Raw genomic sequence first — 15,787 nt, forward strand, 5'->3', positions numbered from 1 at the left:
AGTGACAAGGAAACAAAGAACTGTAGCAGTGGAAATGGGGAGAAGTCATTTGTGAGAAATACTTTAATGTTCCATTTGATGATGTCATCTCTATAGATAAGAAAGCATTGACCACGCTAAAAAAGCTACCACAAATGCCTGACTCCGTCACTACCTAAATTAATCCTTTCTGCTGCTGCGTTGACTATTTGCACTAGAGTGTGAGCAAGACAGAGAGAAACAGACTTTATCCCCAGGACATTAAATGGTGTTTTGCACATAATACGTATCAAAAGTTATTGATTGCTTGATTGGATTGTATGGCATGAGATGGAAGGTATGGAATGAGTTAGATGACAGAAGTCGAAGAAGACTCCAACTTTTGTTAGACTGGTTGAGTAAGAAATAACTTCCTTCTGATGGCCCAGTCTTCTGTAAAAATCAAGAAGACAGCCCTGTGCAGTGTGCAGTCAGTAGGGATTAGGAGACTGTCTGTGAACTCAGCCTGAGACCATATATGTACGCCTTACTTTGCAGTAATGAGGAAGTATCTCGCTGATTTGGGAATAAGTATATCTTTCCGCAGACTCCACCTTCATCACCAGGAGCTACCAGGAAGCCCAGAAGCACATTCTGTGCTCCCTAGAAAGACCTTCCGTCCCTGTCTCCCTTTAGCACTATCTGTGCACCATACTATCAGCATGGAGCCTTCAGGACTAATGTCAACATGCCCTTTATCCTTGTCACATAAGGTACCACGAGAAGCTCATACTGCTAGGTCATCTTCTCCCTCCAGAATCTGATCCCCATGGAGCTCTTGTCTATAGCACTACTAACTTCTCACACACCTGCACAAACACTAATACCCTATCTTTATGCCACTATAACCAGTTATCAAACAAAATTCTTGATCTCACTTCCCCCTTCAGCTATTACGCCATTTCTCGTCTTCCCTTTATAAAAAACAAACCCAAACCCTGTGAATAGAGTTCTGTATCCACCTGTGCTCTGACTCCAGTCTGTGTCCCCTCTCTTCTATTTTTTCTTGTACCTATTCAGGATTCTTTTCTATCAGTCTAACAGGAACGCTTCTTGTTAAGGTAATCAATGCCCTCCACATTGGTAAATCTTGTGCTCAGGTTTTAAACTTCATTTTATTTGAGTTTTGCTAGTATTTAAAACAGCTGAGGGGCACCTGGGTGGCGCAGTCGGTTAAGCGTCCGACTTCAACCAGGTCACGATCTCACCGTCCATGAGTTCGAGCCCCGCGTCGGGCTCTGGGCTGATGGCTCAGAGCCTGGAGCCTGTTTCCGATTCTGTGTCTCCCTCTCTCTCTGCCCCTCGCCCGTTCATGCTCTGTCTCTCTCTGTCCCAAAAAGTAAATAAACGTTGAAAAAAAAAATTTAAAACAGCTGGCCATGTGATACTTTATTGTGGTTTTAACTTGCATTTCTCTTACGGGAAGTGATGTGGAGCACCGTTTCATGTACCCACGGGCTTGTAGGATGTCTTCTTTGGAAAAATGCCCATTCAGGTCCTTTGCTCATCTTTTGATTGGGTTATTTGTTTGGCTGCTCTTGATTTGTATGAGTTCCCTGGATATTTTGGCTATTAACCCCTTATAGGATAGGTGGTTGGTGAATATTTTTTTCCCATTCCATAGGTTACCTTTTCATTTTGTTGATGGTTTTGTTTGCTGTTCAGAAGCTTTTTAGTTTGATGTAATTCCACTTGTTTATTTATCTTTTGTTGCCTGTGCTTTTGATGTCAAATCCAGAAAATCATTGCCAAAACCAATGTCAAGGAGCTTACCCTCTATGTTTTCTTCTAGGTGCTTCATGGTCTCAGGCTTTACATTCCAATGGAATTGGAATCCATTTGGAATTGAATTTTGTGTGCAGTGTAAGATTGGGATCCATTTTCATTGTTTGCATGTGGATAACCAGTTTTCCTAACACCATTTATTGAAGAGACTATCTTTTCCCCATTGTATATTTTTGGCACCTTTGTAGAAAACTAATTGGCCATATATACAGTTGGCAAAAGATAACAAATGCTGGCTGGCCAGGATGTGGAGCAAAGGGAACCTTTGTACACTGTTGGTGGGAATGTAAATTGGTACAACCACTATGGAAAACAGTATGAAGGTTCCTCAAGACATTAAAAGTAGAACTACCATATGATCCAGCAATTTCACTTCTGGTTGTATATCTAAAGGAAAAGAAATCACGATCTTGAAGACATAGCTATACTCCCATGTTCACTGCAATGTTACTCATAATAACCAAGATATGGAAAAAACTTAAGTGTCCATCAAGGGATTAATGGATAAATAAGATGTGACACACACACACACACACACACACACACACACACACACAGTGGAGTATTATTTCGCCTTTAAAAAGAAGCAAATCATGCCATTTGCGACAACATGCATGAACTTTGAGGGTATTGTGCTAAATGAAATCAGACAAAGAAAGACAAATACCACATGGCATAATTATATGTGGAATTAAAAACAAATAAAAGTCAAGTTCTCATAGAAATAAAGTGGAACAGTGGTTGCGAAGGGTTGGGGAGTGGGAGAAATGAGAAGGTTGGTTAAAAGGGTACAAATTTTCAGTTACAAGATAAATAAGTTCTGGGATCTAACGTACAGCATGGTGACCATAGTTGATAATACCATATTGTATATTTGAAATTCTTTGACAGAATAGAACTTCAGTGTGCTTACACACACACAAAATTAAATATATTAATTAAAAAGGATGGATACATTAATTAACTTGATTGTGGGGATCTTTTCACAATGTAGACACATATCAAAAGATCGTGTTGCACGCTTTACATATATTACAATTTTATTTGTCAGTTATACCTCAATAAAGCTAAAAACACAACAAAATTAAAAAGTCCTTGGCTTCTTGAAACCCTTTTTGTCCTTGCTTCGGCATATTATGCTATTTTTCATTTCTTCTTCCTTAAATGTCTGTTACTTCTAACCCTCCTTCTCTCCTCTTATCCCAGATCTCTCATCGTGGGAGAGCCCAGGTCTTAGTCCTTAAGTGGCTTCTTGTTTTGTCTATGCAAACAAGACAGTTGTTGGTCTCACATGGGCATATGGCTTTAAGTAATACCTACATGCTTTTCAGTCCACATTTATATGTCCAATCTGAACTCCATTCTGAACGCCGGGGCTGTATATCCAGCCACCCATTCATCTATCCACTTCTACGTCTTATAAGCATCTCAACTTATTTCTACAACTGAACCCTTGCTTTCTTCCAAATGTGCCTCTCCCACAATCTTCGCTGTTTCACCAGAAGACAGCTCCATTCTCCCCGTTGCATAGGCAAAAAAAAATGTTGTGTTCATTTTAATTTCTCCCTTTCCCTCATACTCCAACTTCTGCAAACTTGCAAACATCATAGGTTCTCATGAATAAGTCCTAAATCTACACAGTCCTCATCCCCCCCACCCCCGTGTCCACTCTCTTGGAACACTGGGAGTTCCTTTGCCTGTTATCCATGGCCCCTACTTCTCTCTGATTCTTTTTACCCCTTTCTTTATGACGGTTATATTCTCTAACTCTGGTCAACACCTCCAAATAAATTCTTATTTGAGTCTCTTCTCCCTTAAGTACTCTGTCTTTTGTTTTTCACCTGTGAGTTAGTGCTTCTTCCACATCTTTTCTAGATTCATTCCACTCTTTATTTCTCTTATCTTTTATTCATTTCTATGCTTTGTTTTTGAATTTCTAATTCAAGCTGATTTTTTATAGCTACAAATGCTTGTTTGAATATATTCCATTTTTTTGGAGTGTATGCCCACAGTTTTCTTCTGTGTGTGAGGTGAGAGGTGCTTTTCCTAACGTGACTGCAACTTGTGTGAATTTTCATGTCTCAAAATCCGCAGTCCTTCTCCATGGACTTATGTATGTCTTTTGCTGGTTCTTAGGACTGGGTGTTTTTTAACAGTCCTGGTTTAATTCAACTCTTCTCTGTTAGTCCAGGCAGGTTTCAAGGATTTTGCTTGTTTGCTTTGGTGAAGGAGGAGGGATTGTGAGTTCTCTGAGGTGGTGGCAACTTTTTGTCTTATAAGACCCGACATTTTCTACTTAACTTCTTTTTCTCTTAACTACCCAGTTGCTAAATGATACTTTCTCTTTCCTTTTACCTTTGTTCTTCCTCAGAAGCTGTGAAACTGGAAGACTGACCCTGAAAATTACTCTGATCCCTCTCAACCCAGTGTGTGCCCTGAACTCATGTTTGCCTTCTGTGTGGCCTCTGTTCCCTTACCTCACACACCCTTTCACGCCCCTTCCCTGTAGATCAGGTACCCATCTACCCAGTCCTCTCTCAGTGTCTGTGGATCCAAAGTGGATCTCCTCTCTCTGGTGGTGGCTCCAAGTCTCCCTTGGACCCTCTTGATGATTTGCCCTGCTGCCTTCTTGCTTAGTTCTTGTGGTATCTCTGTTCTCTGTCTTGGGACTTGTTTATCCCAATTTTAATAATCAAGAAATCCTCAATTTCCTAAGCTTCAAGAAGATTGAATCACAATGTGTTCCTTCCATTTGTGTGTGTGTGTGTGTGTGTGTGTATTTCTCATTTTTTATGGCTAAAATCCTGTTCAATTAATTTGTCTGCTTGAAGGTGTTCTTAATAGAGAGAAATAGACTGTTTGGACTTTGTATTGGTTTTTGTGTTCAACGACTAACATAACAAATCACCACACACAGCAGCTTAAAACAGTACAAATGTACCATCTTACATTTCTGAAGAGCAGAAGTGCAACACACTCTCACTTGGCAAAACGTAAGGTGTCAGCAAGGCTGTGTTCCTTTCTAGAAGCTCTGGGGATGACTCCACTTGTAGGCTCATTGAGATTACTGGCCAAATTCAGTTCCATACTCAGTATGAGCTATTGCCAAATGCTTTTGTAATAAATTTGGCTGTGTAGATAGAAAGTTTTAGATCCCTATATGAATTTAGACTGTAGTCTTAGAAAACCATGGCACTGGCAACATTTCCATCTTCTAGCACATAGCTCTCCTCTTTCTTGTTTTGCTTACCCCTCCCAAACACCTCAGGATTGTTGCATAGAAGAGAATTAATTTTAGGCCTTATGAGAACATGAGTACGATGAAAGCTCTTGACAGCATCTCTCCCTCAAAAAGTTCTCTGCTTCCTAATTGTTCTTGTGAGAAGCTTGAAGTGTGTGCATCGAATACTCTCTTGGTATCCATGAAGATTTCTGCAGATTGGAAAGTATTCCATCCGGATGCTGGCTTTCCATCCCAGAAATGCACTCATTCCTAAGCTGGCCTTCAGTGTTGTTGCAAAAGGTCCTTTCTAATCTTGCTTTCTCGGAATGTTTAACATCCTGTTTCCATCTTTACAACACACACACACACACACACACACGGTATATCGTCATTTTCAGACTATTTGTGAGTCTCCATTTCCGTTCTTTCTTATTTTCTCTGAATTATGGCATTTACTGGCTTCCATATTAAACCATTTTGCAACAACTTCCTGCCAGGCTAAAAAGCAGCCCATTTGGTGATTCTGCCATTTGCCACTATTTGTCATTTGTTACTTTGAAGGATGGGCAGGAGCAATTTTCTGTTTGGTAGCATCTGAAAGTCTCACAAAGTCCCCCCAGTTCACAAAAGGAGAGAAATAGCTATTCTGAATTCAGAAATCTGATGTATCAAAATGCTGTTAAACTAAGGAAAATAAGGAGCACCTGGGTGGCTCAGTCGGTTGGGCATCAGACTCTTGGTTTGGGCTCAGGTCCTCGCGGTTCGTAAGTTTGAGCTCCGCATCGGGCTCCGCACTGACAGTGTGGAGCCTGCTTCCTATTCTCTTTCTCTGCCCCTCCTCTGCTCATTCTCTCTCTCTTTCTCTCGCTCTCGCTCTCTTTTTCTCTCAAAGTAAATAACAAAATAAAACTTTTAAAAATTTGAAGGAAAATAAGTTATGATTGTGTGCATCAAAGATGGAATAAACAGGTAATAATTCCTTTTCTTTGGTTCTAAGTTGACCTTTACTAAGATCAATCTAAAAATTTGAAAAAAAAAAAAAATAATTAAAAAAAAAAAAAATTCTGTGTCTTCCTCTCTCTCTGCCCCTCCCCCGTTCATGCTCTGTCTCTCTGTCCCAAAAATAAATAAACGTTGAAAAAAAAAAAATTTAAAAATTTGATCAAGTGTTTATCACATACAGAATCAGGGGACTTTATACAAGACTGCCATTTTGACATAAATACCACTAATACAGTAAAAGAAAAAGACAGCCTAATAAAATAAGACACATTTTGAATGGGACATATTTTAGAATTATTGAAGTTCAATAGAGAACCATATTTGGTATTTCTCCCTTCTCCTCCCTAATCAAAGATGTCTTTTTTATCTAGATTAGCCAGCTGTGAATAACAAAAGTTATAATCTTCACTTAAGTGGTGATGAATAGAGACTTCAGAACAAGCAGCAAATGACTACTGCCCAAATTATCTGCTGCATTTGGTTCTAGAATCTGTCTGAAATTTCTGGGAATTAACTGCAAATCACATCTATTTACTTATTCCACATTTGTTAATTGGTTTCCATACCCAGGTGTCGTGCCAGGATCTAGAGGGACTGAATCAATGTCTCCCACATTCCAATATCTTAAATATGCTAATTGGGAAAGGCAGACGGATGAATCATGATATACAGGGGCTCTGGGGAAAGTATGTCCAGAGTGCAAATATAGAGGAAGGGTGCCCAATCCAAACATGGATCTGAAGGGGCTAAGCTGAGGATCTCAGATTTGAAACAAGTTTTAAAAGATTATTGGGTGTGAGGGAATGCGGAATGGGGCAAACGAGGCCCCTCCGGGGAAAGGAAATACACGCAGTTTCTACTCAGAAAAAGAACACTGGAAGGTTCTTCAGTCTTGAAACCAACCCATCCTAGCAATCTGACTTCAATGAATCAAGCTCTTTACTGTGACCTGAAAACAGAGACACGTATTTGTTGAAACAAGTGTTTAGATTTTAACCGGTTTCTTGTCTTCCTATTACAGAAAAAGTGAAAGGAAAAGTCCATAAAATATCAACAAGGCCAGTTAAGTAACAAGTAGGTGCCAATTTCCAAGAATGAAAATCCTCAACAAAGCATTGTATATCTTAATAGGTCTATAAATTTCCTATAGCAGTACAAGAGATCTTTGTATTCCTTAAGCACAAGTCTGCATGGGGAGACGTTTTTCTTCACTTTCAACCAAAGCGTGTAAAAAAATAAAAAAAGACTTTAATAAATAAAATAAAAACTACAATAAATTTTAATAAAAAGGACTTTAATAAAGAAAATAATAAAAACTACAATAAATTTTAATAAATATAAAAACAACATTTATCACCAATCACACCAAATCTGCACAGAAGATAAGCACTGGCTATACTTAAGAATTGCTAGTTTTGGTGAAGACATGAGGATTATTTTACCTACGTTTTTCCAAGATTATTAACAAAAGCTAAATCCAGTGAGAACTACGTGCAGTGGTTTATTATTTCCACACAAAATTAGCCTTGCATCTTACTGTAAATTAACATGAAACTGATTTGGTGTTATTTTTAAGTTTCATTTTGTTTAGCGCTGGTGGCCATTTCCCACATACGTGATGGAAATTTTTTCACTGTTTTCAAATATAGCCTATTTTGGATCATTTAACTTTCATGTCATTATCCTAAGGCTCAAATTTAAGGAAAGTAATAAAGCTGACTCTTAATCATTTATTCAGTAGGCATTAATTAAGGGTCTGCTTTGGTAAGACCACTTCTGATTCAAAGGGATACACAGCTATTCTGTCCCCAAAATTCTGGAGGAGGGACGGAAAGATACTTGGGGAAGGGCCATCCGCCCTTGACTGTATTTCCATTTTGCACTTTCCCTGATCTTTTCCCTGCCATCAGTAAACTCATTTGTCTCATAACTCACTCATTTAGTTCAGTCTCCCTTCTCCATTTGACTGGTTATCCCCAAACATCTTTCTGTTTTTTCTTTTGGAAGTTACCTAATTTCATTTCACTAATGGGAAATCTCCATTTCATGAATCATAATGAAAAAATGATTTGGGTGTCAGTTCTAGAGGAAAAGTTACTTACCTGAATTAAAAATGTGAGCATAGCTGCAAGCTGTCTGAAAAAGACATTGCCTGGAACAAACATTTCTCTCATGAAGAGAAAACATAGAAAAGATTGTAAAACATTTCTGTGCCTTTATTCCTTTATAAAGAAACTTAATTATTTACACACTATGGGCAGGTGGAAGTTTGGAAGATGAAATGGAAGACAAAAGGCCCTGAGTCTGTGGGAAAATAAATATTTTAAAATGCAGTGGGTTCAGATTATTGCATTTGTATTTAATCGCCTCTGTTCCACAAAAATAAAATAGAGGACGGTAAAAAATGGAAGATAATTCAGAGGAAAACACTAGTTAAATAATAATGGGATGAAATAAACTAACACACCGTAGAAGATTAAAGGACGTCAATACATAGTTTTCCTAAGGACAAACAAATAAAAAGTATAGGTGTAATTATTTGAAAGGTGACTATCAAAAACAGATTAAAAAAATAATAAAGGCTTGTATAATACTTAAATTCAGCTTATCTGGAGCAAAACTATTAGATCAAGTGTGCAGACTCTAAGGCTCAATACGTTTGAGATAAAGGTTTGGGGCTGATCTAATTGAACTAAATAGCACAGTAGTCCCCCCCAACAATCCATTGGGGGGAGGGCGGGTACGTCTAAGACACCAGTGGATGCCTAAAACCAGGAATGGAACCAAACCCTATTAGACTGTGTTTTGTCCTGTACAATCATACCCATGATAAGGTTTTCTTTACAAATTAGGCACACTACAAGATTAACAACAATAACTAATAATAAAGTAGAACCATTATAACAATGTACTGTAGTAAAAGTCATGGGCATGGGGTCTCTGGCCCAGGACCTTGTCCTGTATTCGCCCTTCTTCTTGTGATGATGTGAGATGATAACATGGCAGTGAGCGACGTAGACGTTGGGACGCGGTGCTAGGCCACTACTGACTTTCTGGCGCTGTGTCAGAGGAGGGTCCTCTGCTCTCGGCCATGTTTGGGTAACTGAACCCATGCCTCTGGGGGGGCACTCCTGTACTACCAAAGCATGAAGAGAGGCGACAGAGCGCTCTCTTTCAGAGTTTACTGCATGACCTCAGGGCCATCCGAGATGTCACTCCCACAGCCCCAGAGACTCCTTTCCATCTCCGCCCCTGGCCACCCTCCTCAGCCCAGCCCGGTTCCTCCAGCACACTCCCCAAACACGTTCACACACTCACACATGCCCTCACACACTCACGCGCGCTGGCACACAACCTCACATGCAGACACATAGCCTCACACATACACTGACACACCTTCACACTCATGTACTGTCACAAATCCCCTCCACACTAACACACCGTGAAACACACACACTCGAATGCAGTCACAGACTCACCCGCTGACACACACAGATATGCACTCACAGATACCCCACACCGGCAAACACACATTCACACATATACCATCACACACACACTGACACACACACTGACATGCACACACGCCCTCCCCTTCTTCGTGCTAGCCCTGCAGATCCCTGATCAGATTATTGCCAAGTTGCTCAGCCTTTGCCACGGCTCTTGGGTCCTACGGGCCAAGCCAGCAGCCCTGCGGGGCACCACGTACTAGATGCACCTGCCCCCCTACTTCCAGAGTCTAGAATCACACACAACAGAGACTGTGTTTTTCATGCAACCCCAGCATGGTGCCGGGCTTCTAGTGAGTTCATAGTAAATGTCTGTTAGAAAAAAAAGTGAACTTTTCCTGATACCTGAATTTCAAGGGTGTCTCTCTCTCTCTCTCTCTCTCTCTCTCCTTCCCTCTCCCTCTCTCTGTTTCTTTCTTTCTGAAATGGTTTATAGTTGTTTTTAATGTGACTATGTGTACTCTATTACTTTTACTGTTTCTACTCCTGTATGCTACTACACTATTAAAATGCTGAAGCAGGGGTGCCTGGGTGGCTCAGTAGGTTGAGCGTCAACTTTGGCTCAGGTCATGATCTCGCGGTCCGTGAGTTCAAGCCCCGTGTTGGGCTCTGTGCTGACAGCTTGGAGCCTGGAACCTGCTTCAGATTCTGTGTCTCCCTCTCTCTCTGCCCCTCCCCTGCTCACACTCTGTCTCTCTCTCTCAAAAATAAACATTACAAAAAAAAATTTTTTTAATAAAATAAAATGCTGAAGCATTGCAATTCTTAGGATTCGACACAAAAGACATCTTTACCTGCTGGCAGAAGCCCATGAATGCCTCCCATTTCTGTCCTGAAAGACCTCCCTGGTTCTTACAGAGATGCCACATTGAGTTCTACTTGAGAGAAGAGTTTTAGCTTCATAGAAGCCCTTTACTCTATGGTTGTTTTCTTTGTCTTATTAAATCCTAGGACAAAGAAAAAAAAGCTAACAGAAATGAATAACACATTTCTTTAACCTCTGGGCATGCACTGACTTAGTATTCAAAGGGAACACTGGCACAAAGGTGTTTGTCATATTTAACATTTTCGTTTTTATCCCAAACAGCATACTAGGTATCCTCAACTCCATCTGTGGAGTACCGGAGATAGGATCAGGTAGAATCATGCCGATGTTAATTGCATGTGATTTTACTGATGAATTAAAATTGTGGAGTCCTGGGATATATTCAAGATATAAAAGTGTAAAAAGGAAAAGAAAATAGTCATATTGTCTCCCTTAACAGAAATGTTAAGGATTTCTAGAGCCATAGAGAAATTGGCTTAAGATTTTGGTTTGTTGTTAGAAAAGTTTTCAAAACATTTATAAACTTTATAAATCAAATCTCATCTGTCTGATGAAAATCATTTCCAGTACATGCTGTTGCTGCTTTTATAATTTTTTTTTTCAGGAATGCTGGCAATTCCCTCACTAGAAAAAAACTTTGTTTTTGGAAAGCTGTGAGCCTCAGCAAGTGCCCTTTTTTTTTTTTTTTATTAGCGCCCTTGCGACTGGGAAGGATTATTTTCTAGGTTCCTGAGGAGATGCCTAAACAGCAAGACCCAGCCTCTGAATTCCACCTGAGCAAGAGGTCAGGGTCACAGGAGGATCTACTTCCTCTGTGACTTAGTAGATGGCATGTAGAACTGCTGAGAGGATGGTCCCTGACATATGCAAAGCATACCTTATGTAAAGAAAACACCTGGGGTGTCTGCGTGGCTCAGGGGGTTAAGCGTCCAACTCTTGATTTCGGCTCAGGTCATGATCTTACAGCTTCATGAGTTCAAGCCCCACATCGGGCTCCACACTGACAGGGCAGAGCCTGCTTGGGATATTCCCTCTCCCTCTCTCTCTCTGCCCCTCCCCCTGTCTTCTCTCTCTTTCTCCCAGAATAAATAAATACACTTTAAAAAAAAGAAAAAAGAAAACACCTTTCATGACTAGAGCATACAAACTGTTATTTTCATCAGAACGGTACCCTGTGCAAGACTACATGCTCTTTTTATTTTCTAACAATATTTTGTGGTCTTGATAAAGCTAAAACTAAATGACAAATTTGGCCTGACATCTCATTGATCAAACCTGTTTGTGATGCTAAGACAGAGTGACTAAGCACAGGAAGGAAACATCACCCAGGTTTGATGGTGTTGACTGTTGAGCACAGCAGTTGGTATTCAAACCCCTGGAGTCAAGAAAACCTGTCACAGGTAACTTTTTATGGGGAGTTTAAAATGCCAAGGCAAAGGTTGGAATGTCATCTGCGGAGACTAACAGATTTGAAGGCAATCTATATTAAACTGCTGTAGTGCAGATTTATGCTACATGGAAAAGTCAGAAATTTCTCCGGGCAGGTGTCGATGGAAAGTTCCCACCCAATTTCTGTGCAGCGATTTTCGGGCTTGGCCCCAACTTTTAAATCTCATAGCCGTTCTCAAGTTCTTCATATTATAGTATCTACAAGATCCGGGCTTCAGTTCTATCTTGGTGCCAACCAGTGATATGGGACCCAGGTGCGACACTAACCCTTACCCACCTCACCCACACAAGGGCTTATATAAGAATCAAATTCACTGATGTTTGTGAAAGTGTTAGATACTGTAAGATTCTGTGTAGGTGTAAGATGTTCTAATGTTTCAAGCAAAGAAGAAGCTTGCAAATATAAAGAAGTTGGAAGATAACCAATATCTTAGATAAATTGGAGTTTTCCGAAAGGGAAAGTTACTTTGAGTATCCTATCCCATTTTTGTTTCAAAGATGGACAATTTTTGATGTTTACAAAAGAGAAGCTATCACATTCTTGTGCTGATCTTTGATTCATTGCAGTTCAGAATGAAGGATCAGACCTTCAACCCATGCAGATCTAAGTCACTTTCAGGAAAGCATCTTCTTGTTTATTTTAATCTGACATTTTTCAAAGATTCATTTATATATCTTTATTTTATATTTAATTAAGTTTTCTAAGTACTCCCCCTCCAAAAACTAAAGCAATCTTAAAGATAAATATCCTATGATTTCACTCATATGTGGAATTTAAGAAACAAAACAGATGAACATAAGGGAAGGGAAGGAAAAATAAGATAACAGACAGGGAGGCAAACCGTAAGAGACTCTTAAGCACAGAGAACAAACTTGAGGGCTGCTGGAGGGGAGTAGAGTGGGGGAATGGGCTAAACGGGGGATGGACATTAAGGAAGGCACTTGTTGGGATGAGCCCTGGAGGTTGTATATAAGTAATGAATCACTAAATTCTACTCCTGAAACCATTACTGCACTGTATGTTAACTAGCTTAGATTTTAATAACATTTATATATATACATATGTATATATGCTAGATAATAAATATTCTGACTGGTATTCATACGTAAGAGAAAGTACATTGAAATAATTTAAAATCACTTTATAATGTTGTCATGTCAGCCCATGGGAAATAACTGTGGGGATTTTTGTTTCACTCCTTGAATATAGCTTTTGTTTTGCCTTCTTAAGGCAGAGTTTGAACTCTTCCTACCTACCCAGGGAAATGGGTCAGAAAATAGCCTTCTTGTGTCGTCCCTGCGAAGCGCTCTCTGACTTTGATGGTGTGTGCTCATTTTCAGAGCTGGAGGCTGAAGAATGGTGCAAACATCTCTGCATGGAGTGTCTGGGGACACGGCTGAACGACATCAGCCTTGGGGAGCCCGACCTCCTGGCAGCTGGAGTACAGAGAGAGCAGAACGGTAAGTGCGAGTGGCCTTCCGTTATTTAAAGTGCACTCACGGTTGTCGAGCTCTGAGACTGGAAGGGGCCTCAGGAATCTTTCAGACCAATCATTATGCGAGGAAAGGACACTGATCCATCGAGCCGGTAAGAGGCTTTCCCAAGTTGCCTGGCAACTGGGAGAAAATACTAAGGCACAACCCAGGCGTCCTGACTTGTGGCTCTGTGCCATTGTGATGTATCGAAATAAGTAACTAATAAATAGCTCAATATATATTAGCTTTTGAATGTACAACATTTCCATATTATCTCCTCTGAGAGTCGTTGTAGGTTTTGAGTCCGTTAACAAATGGGTTTATCTTGCTACTTATCAATAGATTGTAGGGACTTTGGCTAACACCATGTCTTAGCTGAGGCTGCCATAGACTGGGTGGCTTCAACGACAGGAATTAATTAGAGTTCTGGAGGCTAGAAATCCAAGATGAAGGGTCAGTTTCCTGTGAGGATCCTATGTTAGACTTGCAGACAGCCATCTTCTTGCTGTGCCCCCTTATGGCTAAGGGGGAGAGAAAGAGAAAGGTCTCTCAGGACTTTTCTTATCAGGATACTAATCTCATCGTAGGGGGCTCCCTCATGAGCTCATCCAAACTTAATTACTTCTAAAGATTCCGTCTCTAAATACTCTCATCTTGGAGGTTAGAGCTTCAACAGGAATTTTAGGGACGCACAATTCAGTCCATAGCATACTGAAAATGTGCAGGTACGGTGGATGAAATATGAGGCATAACAAAATTGAGGTTTATGTGATACACATTGCTTACTTAACTACACTGTTCTCTAACCTAACAGGCATTTCTTGATGTCTCTTAAGAATCTATACTGCATGTTCTTTTTTTTTTTTTGACTCTTTATTTATTTTTGAGAGAAGATGGGGGGAGGGGCAGAGGAAGAGGGGAACAGAGGATCCGAATCGGGCTTTGTGCTGACAGCAGCGAGCCTGACCCAGGGCTCAAACTTACAAACTGTGAAATCATGACCCAAGCCAAAGTCGGCTCTCAACCAACTGACCCAACCAGGTGCCCCCTGCATGTTCTTGACTACCACCTCTAAATAATGAAATTGGGATAATGTAATGATCTCCTCTTTCTTCATTTCTAAAAATAATTATAATCATCACTAGATGACCTCATAGTGTGAAAATAGAAACTTTTCAATGTTGCTAATTTTTGATAGTGTTTTTGAAAAAGCCTGAGAGACTTGGTGAAACGTGACACTAATTATTAAAAAGAAATTCTGTAGAGGCACCTGGGTGGCTCAGTCAGTTGAGCATCTGACTCTTGATTTCGGCTCAGGTCATGATCTCATGTTTGTGAGATCAAGCGCCGTGTCAGGCTCTGCGGGCTTTCCCTCTCTCTCTGCCCCTCCCACCCAAAATAAATAAATAAACCTTAGAAAAAAGAAATTCTGGAATGATCTGTGGCTTATAAATTAGGTAGCACAGGTACAAGTGCACAGGATACACTTAGTGATCATGATCTTATGACTGATAATGTGCTCACAGCCATCACTGTCTTTGCAGCCCATTAAAAACCATTATTTATTGTTTGTTGCTAACCTGAAAAGATGGATTTCCCCTGTTAATTGGCCTAGAACATATGTGGGCACAACACTTCTGCCTGTGCTGGTGGTTTTCAGGGAGCTACAGAGGCGTTTCTGCAGCCCCTCTTCCAGCTTCCAATTCATATTCCAGTTTCTCTCCCACACTATCTTGGATTTATTTCGTCTCCCTGATCGGTTTCCTGAGAGCTTGAGCTACATACACAACATCCACACTGTGCTACTTAAAGCATGGTGTTCATCCACCATTTAAGGAAAGAAAGAAAAAATTCTTACTAATAAACATTCATCAAGTACTACATAAAGGAACTATGGAGAAAGTGACTAAATTAGGCCCTGTGGGTGGGAGCACCACTGGTGGTTGATTTCGTGTGAGTTGCATGCTTTTACTTTAAAGATTTGGGATTGGGGGCGCCTGGGTGGCTCAGTCGGTTAAGCGTCCGACTTCAGCTCAGGTCATGATCTCGTGGTCCGTGAGTTCGAGCCCCGCATCGGGCTCTGGGCTGATGGCTCAGAGCCTGGAGCCTGCTTCCAATTCTGTGTCTCCCTCTCTCTCTGCCCCTCCCCCGTTCATGCTCTGTCTCTCTCTGTCTCAAAAATAAATAAAACGTTAAAAAAATTTAAAATAAAGATTTGGGGTTGTATATGGTTTCCATTGGGGATAATGGATATGTGCTTCTTTGGCTTATTATGATTTTACTGTTAATTTCATGATAATGTCAGAGTAATTTGCAAAGAGATATAGCACAAGCAGGCACAGCTTTCCAAGTGTACTTCTCAGGCCATGGTCGAATGCAGACTACACCCTTTACTGAGCTCAGACAGGTTACTAACACTTCTGATTTTAGTTTCCTAATGAGTGAAAATGAAATCATGATGGTTTAACGAGGTGATGTAAAATAAAGACTAACTCTTAT

At 40.3% G+C, this 15,787-nt stretch overlaps 1 protein-coding gene across 1 annotated transcript in view; it reads left to right on the top strand.

Annotated features, from left to right (window-relative positions):
* DOK6 (docking protein 6) overlaps window positions 1–15,787 on the top strand; it is a 374,774-nt gene that overhangs the window by 199,841 nt on the left and 159,146 nt on the right. Inside the window, exon 4 of the mRNA XM_086683202.1 lies at window positions 13,154–13,273. Coding sequence (XP_086539328.1) covers window positions 13,154–13,273 — 120 coding nt within the window. The remainder of the gene's footprint in view (window positions 1–13,153; window positions 13,274–15,787) is intronic.

The sequence above is a fragment of the Puma concolor genome, chromosome D3 (genome assembly GCF_028749965.1).
Source record: "Puma concolor isolate L17-30 chromosome D3, mPumCon1.1.hap2, whole genome shotgun sequence".
In the NCBI taxonomy this organism is placed as follows: Eukaryota; Metazoa; Chordata; class Mammalia; order Carnivora; family Felidae; genus Puma; species Puma concolor.